This window comes from Mercenaria mercenaria, chromosome 4 (assembly GCF_021730395.1).
Source record: "Mercenaria mercenaria strain notata chromosome 4, MADL_Memer_1, whole genome shotgun sequence".
Taxonomy (NCBI): domain Eukaryota; kingdom Metazoa; phylum Mollusca; class Bivalvia; order Venerida; family Veneridae; genus Mercenaria; species Mercenaria mercenaria.
The window spans coordinates 82,128,541-82,143,818 of NC_069364.1; the positions used below are offsets into that span (position 1 = coordinate 82,128,541).

Consider the following 15,278-nt stretch of genomic DNA (forward strand, 5'->3'; position numbering starts at 1 on the left):
TATTCAGTAGAACTGGCCCGGCCTCTCAATTTCCAAGCTTCAAAACCTGTAGCATAACACCCAAAACGCAATAATTTTTATCACAGTATATACAGTGGAATCATTTATTGCAGAAACGCCAAAAGCACCATCACGGTCGGTTAGCTAGGCAGATAAACCACAACAAATGGATAAAAAAAAATGCGAATTCGACCACCGGCTATGTGTTTTACTTTTCCAGCAGAGAACACATTATCAACCCCCTCGATAGCCTAGTGGTAGAGCGTCCGCTTCGAGTGCGGGAGGTCGTGGGTTCGATCCCCGGCCGTGTCGTACCAAAGACGTAAAAATGGTACCAGTATCTCCCTTGCTTGGCGCTCAGCATTAAAAGGGAAACTGGCCTCTTCTCTCATACCCTCGTGGCGATGGATTCCATCAGGAATGAGGTGTCGAGAGTGATTCATTTAAGTTAAAAAACTTCCTTCACAATCGACCTAAAATAAATTGTGTGTAAACTAACACGTTATTACACTGGTCAGGTTAATTGAGAGAATTTCTTAGTTTATTCATAGTCATACAGAAGAAAATTATAGTCATTTCAGATTGTGCATCATGGTGTAAAGAACAGAAAATTTGCTTCGATTCCTGGCTTCAAAGCAGCCAACACGGAACACATCCCAAAGAAGGTATAAGTATTGTTTAGAAAAGCGGAGAAATGGGGTGGGAGGTCAAATCCGCAAGCCATGCGTTTTAACATTGGACCACTGCGACCGCACTTAGTCGTAACATTAAGTAAACCTACGAACAAAGTTGCAATGGAACCTAAAACATCAATATTTCCCGAACCAACGTTCTTAGTATTTTTGTGATTAAGTAAAATGTGTACATGCTCTTCTTATTTCTAAGTCTGACCGCTATCTATTATCGGTCGGAGGAATATTCAGGCTTCGAGATGCGTCATTTCTAACGTCGTCTCCATATATGTCGTCGCATTTATTTGTTCATTAACAACAATATTTTCTCTTTAATCCAGGCTTGATAACAAATTGATACCATTTATATAATATTCATAACTGTAGATGTAAATTGCATCGATAAATTTATATGCGCTCGTTCTTTCGCGGAATAATATTTCGTTCCTTAAGTCGTGCAATATTTCCGCTGCACATGTAATGCATATTTGTCAACAAAAATCTTATAACCTATAGATATCACCTGCATACACTCTTTCATTATATTGCCGGAATACCTGAAACTGAAAAACACTGTATGAACACTGTTTAATTTGCCGGGGTTTTTAAAGACCCACGTAGAAGCAGGTATTTTGTATTGAGAGCAGACTCGGTTTGAAAATGAAAAAAAAATGAAAGAAAAAATCAAAGGAAGCAAAACATGTACAAGGTCCTGCTGTTTGCGGATAACGATGCTATCGCGGCATATTAGTTTGCTACTACAATGTACGTACAGCGAATTCTTTGAACTCTTTAAAATGTTTGTATGGAATTTATTTCTGATGAAAAAATCAAAATGATTTCAAATTGTCACTTTCTGACAGGTTCCGTATTTAGAAGTCCATGTTGCAACTTGCAGATTCGGGACACATGTCAGTGTATGATTGCAAGGACAACTTCCGGCCCACTCCTTGGCTGCAGCGTAACATGGACCACCGACGTCGCTGACTGGTTTACAGTAAAACTGTCCTGTTTGTGTGGGGTCCTCGCAGCAGCACGAATTAGGTGGGCATGTACTGTAACGTGTGGATAGATTGGACATATTGCAGTCATGTGCCTGGAAAAGAGTTACACAAAGACATGAAAAAATTTACTCCAAAGTTCGCTACTTCTTGTCTTACTTGTTATTTTTCCTAGGTACATCTGATCACAGCGAAATATAACTTTTAAAGATATGCATATATTTAAAGAACTCCAAGTGACCTATAATAATAGCTTAAGAAGTTCAAAATGACCTTCTTCAATCCCTGGATCAAAACGAAATCACAACTTTGGTAAAGATTCTATAAAGAAAAGAACCCTGATAACAGGGAACTTCACTTGAAACATGTTTCAGAAGATTTTGTTCTTAAGGAGTTGCGTGCCTTGAATGCAAGTAAAAGTACAGGATTGGATGGCATACCTGCTAGGTTTTTAAGAGATGGCGCTGATGTTTTGAAATTTCCAATCACTTTTATTGTAAAAATGTCTATCTCTGAAGGAGTGGTTCCTTCTGATTTTCAAGCTAGAGTCAAACCTTTACACAAGAAAGGCAGTGCATTGGATGTAGGTAATTGTAGACCTGTCAGCATCTTAAGTATTGTTTCAAATGGAATCTTTTTTGACAAAGCACAATATTATTTATGATTATCAGTCAGGTTTTAGAAAGTCTTATCCTACAGATAGTTTTTTAATTCATCTGTTAGATACTATTAAGTGGAATACTTCAAAAAATCATTATACAGGTATGATAATGTTAGACCTTCAGAAACCTTTTGATACAGTTAATCATGATATCCTGTTTTGAAAATTAGAGCGGATGGGGGTCAGGTCAATTCCATGGTTTAAGTCCTATCTATCAGATAGAAGTCAGGGGGCCCCTCCTGTTCCTATGCTATGTTAATGACATGATTACTAGCATAGAAAAAGGCTGTAGACTTATCTTATATGCTGATGACAGCACAATTTTGTTTAGTCATAAAAATCCAGATTTTATTTCTGTCAAACTTGGTCAAGTACTGGAAAGTTGCTCAGACTGGTTAATAGACAATAAGTTATCCCTTCACCTAGGTAAAACAGAATACATTCTCTTTGGCCCAAAGCGCAAGGAAACTTTTATGTTCTGCACTTTTACAATGTCATTTTCATTATTCTTGTTCGTCCTGGTATGAAGATCTGAATAAAGTTTTAAAACACAAATTACAGGTGATGCAAAACAAAATAATTAGATTCATGAAGGGTTATTCTCCTAGGGATTCTGTTACTTGGCAAGATTATGTGCACCTAAATATGTTAAATGTTGAAAATAGAGTGGAGCAACTACAACTCAATCATATGCATAGAGTGTTTTATGGCAATTGTCCTTCATACTTGAGTGATAATTTTGTTAAAAGTTCCAGATCCACTCAGAAGAATTTTATGTTACCTAGTTTTAATAATAACACTAGTAAACAGATATTTTGTTATACCGGATGTAAGGAATGGAATTTTTTTCCTGAAAACATAAAAAAATATTAAGAATATTAAAACTTTCAAAAGTTTAGTTAAGAAATTTCTCTTGGATAAACAAACTGCAGAAAGTAAAAGTGACTTTGTATATTACTGATCTGTATGTGATATGTGTATCTGTGATAAATAAGTTTAACACACATGTGATAATGTTGATAACAACATACACTTTTTTGTAATGTATAAATTTTATGTAATGTGTTATGCATACTTTTAGTAATCCCGTTTTGTACCAAAATCTGGGTATTTTTTTATTTTATTTTTCCTTTATAACACTGTATCTTTTAGTAGATTAGCATGGACCCCATTAGAAATAAGCTTTTAGCTTAATGGGTTATCCATAGGTCTCATGCTTTCTTTAAAGTATAACACCTGGCTTAGAATTCTCAGTTTTATTGAAAAGTATGCATCTTACCCTAGTCTTAAATACAGATTTGTTTTTATAACCATGTAAAGAAATTGTTTTTATATGCTGTGTTTTTATATTTATTGCTTTGTGTTGTTTTTTATGCTATTGATCTTAAATGTCAATAAATAAATAGATAAATAAATGCTTGACTTATCAACTGTGTTTGATACTATCGACCATGAAATGTTTCTAAAACGCTTGAAAAAGGACTTCGAGATCATTGGTAAACCACTAGAGTGGATGACTTGTCTCAGTTAATGGCGAACTTTCTACTCCAGTCCACATGAAATACAGTGTACCACAAGGATCTGTCATAGGACCGACAAACTATATCATGTACACAAAACCCGAAGCTATGGACTGAATCATCACTTTTATGCTGATGACTCACAACTTTACTTGTCGTTTAAGCCAAAAAATGTTTCCTACCAACATGAAGCCCTATCTCGAATAGAGATCTGTCTCAAAGACATAGTTTCTTGGATGCATCAGAACAAGCTGAAGCTCAATACTAACAAAACGTCAGTCATTTTGTATCACACAAATCACACAAAAAAAACCAAAGATATCTGCGTGAAAGTAGGAACCCCTCGGATAAAACCAACAATTTGTGTGAAGAATCTCGGTGCTAGAATGGATTCAAATATGGTCATGACACATCATGTTAACTCTCTATGTAGAGCTAGTTATGCACAACTTCGGCAAATAGGCCACATTAGGCAGTACATCACAGCTGATGCTACCAAGTCTCTTGTGAACTCTCTGGTTACATCTAAAGTAGACTACTGTAACTCGCTGCTGTATGGAATTTCCAAAGACACACTGCAAAATCTTTAGTGTGTACAAAACACAGCGGCCCGCATCATAACCAAGACTCCGCGATACAATCTCATCACACAAATTCTTGAAGGAGTTGCATTGGCTTCCGGGTCAGCACAGAATTGATTTCAAACTCTTGACACATACATACAAAGTCATGCACAATGAATCTCCCAAGTACATTGTCGATATGCTGGACGTGTACAAGCCTCGTAGAGACTTAAGGTCGGCAAATTGCCCAGTGCTTTGGTTGTTCCGAGGAGTCGAACAGTAAAGTATGGTGACAGAAGTTTAAAGCATGCAGCTCCAAAGCTTTTAAACGCCCTCCCAGCAAGCATCAGAGATTCAAGCTCACTGTCCGCATTTAAAAAATCTCTGAAAACACACCCCTATCGCATATGTTATATAAAATAACAAAATGTTAAATACTGTTGAAAAATGGCGTTAAACCCAAAACAGACAAACGAACAAACAAACAAAAATAACAAAATCATGACAGGTTTGTTTCGTGTTATGAAAGGGATTGCTCTCCTTTAATAGAGTTGTGATTTAACGTTGAGCAAAATTTAAGTATGATCTTGTTTCAATTACTATTCCTTTTAAGCTTGTACCAATGTATTTGTATGTATGTGTTCTTTAATGTTTTTGTAAAGCACTTTTGAACGCACATAGTTTGTATGAAAAGAGTGCTATATAAATGTGGTATAATAATAATAATAAATATGAATGGTACATTACTCTACCCGTTAGCTAGTTGGTGACCAAATACAGTTCGTCAATAATTTGTCTAAAATAATATTATTAGTTACACGCTTTGTTGATGACCGGATAAGGGATATGTATACGCTGTCTCCAAAATTCCGCCTAATACGGAATTATTCGACAGCATATATCACGAATAGGTCACCAACAACCATGTTAAGATTTTATCTTGCCGACTACCCTTTACGTCCGCATTTCCTGAATTTGGACAGACATTACTTGTGCACTTAAAAATTCCATGTCTTGCCAGCTACTTTGTTTTTCAATACTTGCTGAATGGATCATAACTGGATAATCTTAACGGTAACTGGTCATAAAATGATACAGGCTAAATACGTGCAAACTGGTGGGTAATGTTATTATAATCAAAACATTTCGTAAACTAACATACCTATTTACTGTACAGACAATCATCTGATCATAACTTGTTGGGTTTTTTTTATTGTTTTTTTTTATATCATGCTTTGTTTATAGTTGGTTAGCATCAGCCATCAATTGCATAATGAGTTGTATTTTGACTGAGTCACAAAACACAAACGTTCTATTCAATAATATTGAAAACCTTTTGTTCCATCCTTTTGAAAGTCATCAGATTTCACGATGTCAGAAATGTCTCGAAATTTTCGCTTTCGTCCTATTTCCTGTTAAATCTAGATCAAATGATCCTATACTTACCCTTACCAGGCTGGACGCTATTGATTTTGCCTTTGCGACCAGTGTAGATCATGATCAGCCTGCACAACCGTGCAGTCTGATCATAATCTGCACTGTTCGCCATTCCGTCAGTATCTTTTTGGTAAGCACCCCTTTTAACAGTTTGAAAAATGGACACGTTCATTATAGAAATTTAGCAGGGTAAGGGCTAAAGAAAAGGTTCACTCCCTTGCCTTTTAAAGAAACAGTTGTAGTTTCTCAGGTTGATATTTCTAAGGTTTTTACAGAAATACAGGGTTTAGGGTTTCGTATGAGCAGAAGCGTTTCGATATGCTTTTTGCAATATAAATAATTTTCATAAAACTTAAATACATCTTGCATTGTACTGGTAAAATATTTATAAAAAAAATAGATCTAAATAGGCACGAGACGACAGTTCATAAGGAAGTGGTCTCGCGGAAAATAGTTCTTCTGTTTGATTGTGAATATTGACGAAGTTTTGAATGAAAAACCTGCAATAAATGGCTTAATTTAATAGAGAAAATATGAATTAGTAGGTACATGTACAATTTGACAGAATATCAAAATGCGCATTACATTACCTTTTGATAGGGCCATTTAGAGAGTATACTTCACACTTTGTTAAAGATGACGGAAAAAGAGCCGATCAACCCCATGTTTATTATGGCTGGAACTTTTTCTCTTGAGTAGTTCTGTTGAGTGCAGGTTTTTTTTGTTGTTTTCTTTGTGTGTGTGTGTGGGGGGGGGGGGGGGGGGGGACAAAATTGCGACAGTGTATATTTTCCATATGGAACATATATAAAAAAATCTGTATCTGCACTTGATTCGACTACGCCAGCGATGCGGCTGCCATTTTGTTTTAATCAAATTTCATGCCGGAAAATTACTAAACAGATATGGAATATATCTGGTCTGCAAGTGATAGAAATGCAAGAAACTTGTAGAATGCAAGATAATACTGAATATCATGTTGAAAAGCAGCAGCAGTTTACTTCTAATGGAGAAATTATTTGAGGTTCAAGAAGAAAACGTGCAAGTACATGTGCAAACTTGATAATGTTTCTACCATAAGTTTCTAGAAAAGTAGAAAATTGTTCTTACCAGAAATATACAACTGGCTGCGGTAAACGAATAAAACAAAAACAAAAGTTGTATTTTCGCCATTTTGTTAAACTACGTTCAAACAAAGATAAGAATTCGCCGTTAAAAACTAGGGTCCTGATTTAGAAAGTGTTATCTTAACTGGCATTTTTCGTAAGTTTTGGCAGTGCATATTGGCCAAATCTAAGATGAAATAATTTGTGACTCGATTATATATATAGAGGATATTACATGAGTGTCTTTTTATATTGGGTTTATTAAACGAGTTGAATAAAATAATAAAATGCGAGGCTCTGCCGAGCATTTTATCAATTTTATTTAACGAGTTTAATAAATTCAATGTGGAAAGTCACAAATATAATATTCTTTTCATCACATGTTAGCTTTTCCTGTTGAAACATCAGAATTTCTACTTTCTTTTACTACATAAACAAGTCAATTTGACCAACGTCTCCTGTACTATAAATGACGTCGACGTCAAACCTTTATTACACTACTAACTGGTGTATTATCATTTTTATGAAATGGCTTTATTACTCCGGCGACGTGAGTCATGTGATAAGTATGAATGTATGGGATCATTTCGTTATATATGGTTTAGATACAAAAGTGACAAATCAAATGGATGCTCAAGAAAAAGGGTCAAACTATTTTATTTTCATGCATCATTTCACCAAAGAAAATAAAAAAGAAAAACAACAATTTTATGACATGTTGGCAATGGTATTTTTCTCGCAAGTTGAGAGGAATTTTTCCGTCCTAAAATATATATACTCAAGGATCTATCCTAAACCACTTTGCACATTCGCCTTATCTGTTGAAAATTCTTCATTTGTAGACTCTGTTGTGTAGTCCAAGTTCAGATGACATTTTCCGAAATGGGAAAGGTGATGATCTCCGGCGAGATTGCTTTTACAGTAATAGTTCTGCGCACAAGGACACTCAAAGAACGACGGTTTGGTAACACATGCATCCCCATCTTGTCCGAAAGGCTTGCAGTAAGTCTCGGAGAACAAGTATGTATCTCGGACACAGCAATAACCATTCGGGCATTTACTGTTCACATCGTTCAGAACACAGGGAATCGGGTCCTGAAATATACATGCACATTTATTGATACAAGATTGGCTTTGTCAAGGGCATGTTCATTATTACTGCCGGCAAAAAAAAAAAAACATCTGATAAATATTGAAAAGCACAATTGTGGAAAGAAAACTATTTTTTAAAAGGTTTAACCTTTTTAGATTTAAATCTATCTTTCATTGAGTTGTAACGTTACCTCATGCCGAATCACGTACACATATTATACACGTAGCATAGAAATATCAAACATTTTGCATTTAGAAAGTCTCTTTTGTTTTTTATTGCAACAGCTTATTCTCAGTTTGCCGCTCAGCTCGGCTCGTCAGTAAGTCGCTTATAACGCATGGTAAAACACTCCATAGAAGCCTTCGGACTTCTTCGTTGTTTTCAAGCTAACATCCTGTCCTTATACTGACCGATCGAGACGGACAGGGAGATATATGTCTTTTTAAAGTTCATGTACTTGTGGATCGGGACTTTTGACTTACTTGCGAACGAAATGTGTGAACTTCGCGTAGATAGTGGTGTGTATACACGTCATTGTTGAAAGACAGGGTGGTTAGGATAAGGCTATTCACATAATGTTCATTTATCAAAATGTTCAAAAGTATAGGCAGTTTAGTTAATTTAAAGAGGGGAGAATTTACGATATTCGTGCTGAAAGACGGTGTTTTAAATACTTATTATTGTTCAATGATAACAACGATGGTTATCACAAGTTCCGTGTTCGTATGAATGGATGCGTTGTAAAGAAAAATTATCTTGGTCAGTAATTCAGTATCAACAGACTATAGAAGTGTTTCATAAAAAAAAAACTGACAGGGGCCTTCTACAACGTATTGTGACAGATTCTTTCTTTTGTTTACCTAGAAAAACATGCAGTGTATATTTACATAACGTGTAATTACAGAATTACATTGAAAAGGTCCTGTTATGGTCATTCTAGTATCAGTATGCTCATCGCGACAAGGCAACACGTTTTTGTTCTTGCCGCGTGGCTGTCCAGTTGTCTAATCCTTTTTCCTCACGACGTGTAATACTTAAAGACACCGCAGTGCGAAAATGATGGGTGTTTTGTTTTTCAAGGCAAGTGATTTTGTAATACAATTATCAATCAACATGTGTTTTTACCGAAGGACTGGTAATAAATCAATACGACAGATCTTTGATCGATTATATGGCATTAAATTGTGTGGATGTGAAGTTAAGTCAATGGATTAATTTAAGGATCATTATTAAGCAGACTTTGACAATTATTATACAGATGTTTTGGGCCTCCGTGGCCAAATGGTTAAGATCACTGATTTAGAATCTCTTGTCCCTCACCGCTGTGGGCTCGAATCCTTTCCTGGGCTGTAGACTTCTTTTACCGGTATGTGATGAAGTTTACAAGCTGGCATTCAGAATCTCGATGGTTCTACTCAGATGCCCGTTTATATCTGAAAAACTATAGCAATACGATTGACCATGTGACAAACTATGTAGTATACATGTAGTTATATACTTACTGTGTCGCAGAGAACAGTAGCCGTGATTGAAAAAGAAATTGCAAACACTCTTAATGCGTCCATTATTTTACAGCGTTTTAAGACCAGTAAAATCTAGTGTATTTATCTCTAGAAGCGCATGCGTCAGGGTGCATTTTACAGGTGTACAACAATTAAATAATCAACAAAAATATTTCGAGATACTCTTTCATGGATACCCGGTTTGTTTTTGGTATTCACTTGTGCCGGTATCTTCTTGTTAAGATTGAAATCATGAATCAATACAAAACACTGCGTGATGAGTTGTTATCTAGGTTCATACCGGTACAACTCGGCATCTACGGTTAAAAATGTTGTGTGTTTGCAAAACAGATAACGCTTGTATCATTTGATACTGCAAAAAATACGTAAAAAACGTAATAACTTGAATATGTGAGTATACAAAACGAATGTGAGATTGAAAATACAAAACATTGCGTAATGAGTTGTTATCTAGGTTCATACCGGTACAACTCGGCATCTACGGTTAAAAAAGTCGGTACAACTCGGAATGGATTTGAAGGCATCTACGGTTAAAAAAGTTGTAAATGAGAAACAAGTTTTGTATCGTGATGCAAGTTTATACACTAAATTGGCAGAGTATATCTAGTATTATTTGTTACAGTTGGTTACAATAACATTTTATGATAGTATGTGAGTTTGCAAAACAGATAGCGCTAGTATTATATGATACTGCAAAAAAAAAAAAGAAATTAAAAAAAAAAAAAAAAAGATAATGGTGGTATAAGAGGCTGCAAAACGTACTAACGTGAATACTAGAAACGAATTAATGCGAGTATGTTAGATTGAAAAACTAATAACTCTGGTACGTTAGACTGCAAAACGAAATTAAGCGTTTCTGGAGACATGTGGTAGTTCAGAAGATAAGGTTGATACTAGTAGAGAATGAGACCTGTAGTTTGTCACATTGTCATTACTTATAAACCGTCGACCTTCTATAAGCCAGGGGCATACTAGAAATTAGGCAATAATAGGAGATGACACGTTCTAACTTTTAAAGAAGTGTAAAAGTGCTTGAAAGGCGTTTTAGCATGTTTTATATTGTAAAAAATACGTGTATATAAAAGAAATAGTTGAATTTACCTTATTATAACTTTTAATTATGCTAGCTTTCCTCTAAATTTGTGATATTATGTAGATTGTTCAAGTTTACCTAATTTCATTAAGCCACCTTATATGAGATGAATGCAACGCTTCTGCGCATTATCATCGTAAGCTGTGTTATACTAAGAATTACTAATTTTCTCAGAAACTTGTATTAGAAAGGTGTGTTCCACGGAAACAATTGTCATAAATATTGCTTTTCTGAGATAGGTGCTACATCGCTAATGTTACTAAACAAATATCCATATATCCTTTCCGCACCTGTAACGAAATAAAAATTCATTTTGAAAGTATTTCTGAAATGTCTAGGTCTACAGCTCTCAAATACGGAAACATCTTACATCCGAGGCATATACTCACCCTTTCAGACAACATCAAAAAGGACCTTTTGAACGATTTGACGAAGTTCCAAAAATCTCCATATACCCTTGCTCCGTTACGGATCCCTGTGGGTTCGTAGATGAAAAGCTGACATGTCGTGCTTAAGTGTGTCTGTAGAGCTGCATTCATAATTAAATGGCACAATCAGTTTTTAGTGGCTGTACACTAATATTTATACTGTGTTTAGCTATGCATGTATACAGTGTATACTACTTTAAGTCTAGTGGATTGTACTGTCAATACATATAAACATTTTAATTTTATATTCATATATACTATATGTAGTAACTGTGCATGTTTTCGTATACGAAATTTGAATCTAATATCTTTAAGAGTTATACAAGTTGGAATTTTCATTATCGATGAACAGGAGTGTTGTTCGCTGCAAGCAAAAGTGATTTACTTGTAATAGTCGCACGTTTATACTTCAAAGTAAATTTTAATTAATTTTTGATGTTTCGCAAAACTTTTATCCAAAGGCATTCAAAATAAACAAGTCACTACAATTTAATTAACATATACCTGTCTGAAATATAGCAGTACATAATAAGGCAATAGCACGATTTAATTTCAGGAAATTTATTGTTTTGCTGACAATAACGGGAATATCTGGGACTTTTACGGTAGAATCATGTTCTTGAAAGTGAGTAGATCGGTTTTTTTATAATGTACCTCCTAAACTTGGTAGGTTTTCCTTTCGTACTTAACCAATCTGACTTAAGTACTTGATCTTCTAAACGAAGATCTGAGAACGACCTATTCACATACGTCTTCTGTATATTTTGGATTTCCAGTATTGTTATTTTTATTTTCACAAATCTATTTTTATTTGAACCAATCAGACGAGTTGTTCGAATGTTAAAGAGAAAGAAAAAATTACAGTCAGTCCAAGGCTCGAACCCGGGATCCCTCGCTTACAAAGCTACCGACTGAGCTAGCCGGCCATCTGACATCTTACCACATAAGAATTGTAGATATCAAAACCCAACGCTTTTTTAAGCTTGCAGAATGTTGTAAGTTAGTTTTTGATTGGCCAGCGGAAGGGTCGTCAGAACGAAGCTATCAATAGCTCGTGTTCAGATCCTAAGCGTAGCGTAATAGGAGGTGTACTTTAGTCAGATTGGTACTTAACATACTGAAGATTTTTATGACTTGTTTTTGTTTCTATTCTTCTATTCTTAAAGTATTTCTTAGAGTTGTGGTAATGTAACTTTTAAAACATTACCACAACTCTAAGAAATACTTCAAGAATAGAAGATTAGAAACAAAAACAAGTCACAAAAACTTCAGTATGTTAAGAAGCGGAAGTACCAAAGGAAAACCTACCAAATTTAGGAGTTACATTATAAAAATATATATAGAGAGAGTTTAATAAGAAACTACATAATTTTTTTATGAACTTTAAATCATATTATATGGGCTCGTCATTGAACAATGAATTGCTCGATAAGCTTTTAATTTCTTTTCTCTGTGTCAAATGAAAATACATAGTATAAGAACATTATACATTGGTATACATAAACTTGTAAATCTTTTTTTCCCCGTACATTTCAGATGCGATTGGTAGAGTTTATAACTGTGTTGCTGCTCGTTTTTTCGTGTGAAGGGAAAAAGAAGGAAAAGAAATCTTTGAACGTACGTATATAAAGTTCATAATTTCTAGTGGAAGCTTTGTAAAATCTAATTACTCTGAATTAATCTTTGTGTCATTTTTGAGACCTGGCCATACTTGTTAAAAGGCATATCTCGGTACATCTGTTACACGAAAGAACACGTCAAGTTCAAGTATTTTTCCATTCAGGTTCTGACATATAACGTATGGTTTACCGAGTCTGACATAGAGGCCATTACAACGAAAAAAGCAAGGAAGAAGAAAATTATCAGCGCACTGAAGAAATCGGACGCTGATTTAGTTTGTCTGCAAGAGGTGAGCCCTTAGAAAATGTCATAATGAAACATAATATAAATTATGTTTCTTCTTTCTTCTAACACGATCTTTTTTGTCTTGACAATTTTCTTCCGATCGATTCTATACAGGACGCAGTTGGAAGGTTTATTAGTAATTTGGCATAACCCCTTTGCTGATTATTTCATGAAAATTTGTGATGTGACTTTGTGTGTAATGCATAAACTATGTAATGAATGTATGCAAAGAGTTGTTATCAAATCAGTCCACGAATCACTATGCATAATACCGCAAAAACATCAACAAATTATGTGGACCAATTTACACACACATCAAGGGCAATTAAACTAGTGGTTAAGATGTCGGCCGCTCAAAGCGGGGATCATGGGTTCGAGTCCTACTGGGGTCACGACCATGCTTTCTCATATGACAACAGTACCGGTTCGTTCAGGAAGCAAACTCGAGAGTGGTTCAGATAAGCTTAAGACTTTCATCACAATCGAGCTCAAATATAATAGTATAAACTAAACTAATGTTTCTGATTTCATACGAGACCAACGTCGCTGCTGTCCAGTCAATATATGTGTAATGTTACATCATTTTATGAACGCTACAGGAGCGTTATGTTTGGAAATTGATTACTTGAAATTGTTTAATTTACGCCTGGCTTCCCAATTTGTATGTTAAGTAAAAACGTTTAATATCGTTAACATGCCTATTAATTAAGATGTATAAATGACTACTTATTTTAGGTTTTTACTGCACAAGATGTAGAAGATATAGTTGACGGCGTCCAGAAGAACTTTCCTTATTCATTCAGTGGCGTACATAAGGCTGTTAATAAGTTGCCGCCACAGAAGCTAGGAAAAAGACGTATGTTTCTTTACTCTTTGTGATGTAAATTGTTTCCTACACTTTAAGCTGAGAATCAGTTTGAAAATAATTTATTTCCCACTAAATCCAAGTATGTATTGATATATGAAATACAAGGGCCATTCTAAAAATAATGATAATCGCTCGCTTCCGGAAAAGTTTGACAAGCAAGAAATACGTGTTTTATCTAGATGGTACACGAATGACTCTTAATCATGCGAAGTTTTATTGAAAACCTTCCAAATCGTTTTGGAGATATTAAGTTTTTATCACTTGGCTGAATACATGTACATGTAGCTATGAAAAGCGAACAAACGTCTGAAAATAGAGCTTACATTAAAGTGCATTAAAGAACGTTGTTCTTTAAAATACATGCAAGGCATAAACTCAGTGAACTACATGCTTCTTGTTGGAAGGCTGCAGTATCAGAGAAAATAGTTTTCAGGTGGGTATGTAAACAAAAAAATGATCAGACAGTCCTTAAAGACAGGGGTGTCATGGTAGGCCCCAACAAGCAATGCCGTAAAAGAACATTGCTACTGTAAGACGTCTGATTGATGAAGACGCCATGTACATAGTATCCAAGATAGCGTCTTTTCTTGGCATGTCAACAGGGAGAACTCACGAGATTCTCACAAGGTACTTTGGTTTAAGAACGTTTTGTGTCCGAATCGTGCCTCGTGTTAACCGAACCGGAGAGCAAAAGTCCGTGCTATAGAAACGCTAAAAATGTTTCTAAATTTAGATGATGCACATTTCCACTCCTCCTAATAGGAGATGAGCGAGGATATACTTTATGACTGTTGACCAGTAATTGCAAAAAGAACTAAAAGTATCAAAATAGTTTTGTATTCCATCTTTTTAAGTCAATTTCTTGAATAAATTCATGCACAGTCAGGAAATTTAGTCACTAAAAAGTTTTAAAGAATCTGTTAAACGAAAATGCAAATACAAATGCGTTTTCGGACTGGTCTTCACGGTCTCCAGTTGATCCGTGACAACGCTGCGGCACACAAGTGTCATCGTTCAAACGTTTCTGAGTGATGAAAAAGTGGTACAAATTAATCATCCCGCTTATTTAACAATTCTAAGTCATTGTGACATTTTCCTCTTTCAAAGACTGAAAACAAGATGCTGGATGGGCACAAACATTTATCGAATAAAGCAATTGGGTGTGGTATTTTTCAGTTAATTAAGACAATATCAAGGGGAGATTAACCTGCAGCGTTCACCTGCATAGTGTATACCATGTTCCAGCACGATGGTCATTATTTTTAGAATGGCCCTTGCATTATGATATACATATACACAAAAATAGATTAACAAGGTAGAAAATTTATCAGATACTTATTCTAACGTTGCTATAGGTATTCGTTTTGACATTTTGTATAATATACAATTCAACATATTCTTGATTTTAC

At 35.1% G+C, this 15,278-nt stretch overlaps 3 protein-coding genes across 4 annotated transcripts in view; 1 reads left to right on the forward strand and 2 right to left on the reverse strand.

Annotated features, from left to right (window-relative positions):
* Positions 1-15,278, forward strand: part of LOC123552295 (uncharacterized) — an 89,702-nt gene that overhangs the window by 60,725 nt on the left and 13,699 nt on the right. Inside the window, exons 1-4 of one of the 2 annotated variants that reach the window (XM_045341843.2) lie at positions 9,766-11,721; positions 12,633-12,713; positions 12,880-13,005; positions 13,737-13,857. In XM_045341843.2, coding sequence (XP_045197778.1) covers positions 11,710-11,721; positions 12,633-12,713; positions 12,880-13,005; positions 13,737-13,857 — 340 coding nt within the window. In that variant the 5' untranslated portion in view covers positions 9,766-11,709. Of the gene's footprint in view, positions 1-9,765; positions 11,722-12,632; positions 12,714-12,879; positions 13,006-13,736; positions 13,858-15,278 lie in introns of those variants that run through there. The other variant, XM_053541806.1, reaches the window with a different exon arrangement.
* On the reverse strand, positions 1,463-7,145 carry LOC123553536 (uncharacterized). The gene is made up of 2 exons (XM_045343241.2): positions 6,964-7,145; positions 1,463-1,767 (listed from the first exon to the last, which is right to left on the reverse strand). Exons 1-2 carry the CDS (start codon positions 7,024-7,026, stop codon positions 1,513-1,515), a joined length of 318 nt encoding a protein of 105 aa, XP_045199176.1. The 5' UTR covers positions 7,027-7,145; the 3' UTR covers positions 1,463-1,512.
* On the reverse strand, positions 7,600-9,712 carry LOC123552296 (uncharacterized). Its single transcript, XM_045341844.2, has 2 exons — positions 9,555-9,712; positions 7,600-8,054 (listed from the first exon to the last, which is right to left on the reverse strand). The coding sequence occupies exons 1-2, from the start codon at positions 9,615-9,617 to the stop codon at positions 7,746-7,748; spliced, it is 372 nt and encodes a 123-aa protein (XP_045197779.1). The 5' UTR covers positions 9,618-9,712; the 3' UTR covers positions 7,600-7,745.

Bases quoted from the DNA above. Each gene is read 5' to 3' on its own strand.
- LOC123553536 (XM_045343241.2), bottom strand. From the start codon at position 7,026: ATGGCGAAAATACAACTTTTGTTTTTGTTTTATTCGTTTACCGCAGCC. The intron at 1,768-6,963 runs GTAAGAACAATT...ACTCTTTTCCAG, and splicing joins CAGCCAGTTGTATATTTCTG to GCACATGACTGCAATATGTC.
- LOC123552296 (XM_045341844.2), bottom strand. From the start codon at position 9,617: ATGGACGCATTAAGAGTGTTTGCAATTTCTTTTTCAATCACGGCTACT. The intron at 8,055-9,554 runs GTAAGTATATAA...TGTATATTTCAG, and splicing joins CTACTGTTCTCTGCGACACA to GACCCGATTCCCTGTGTTCT.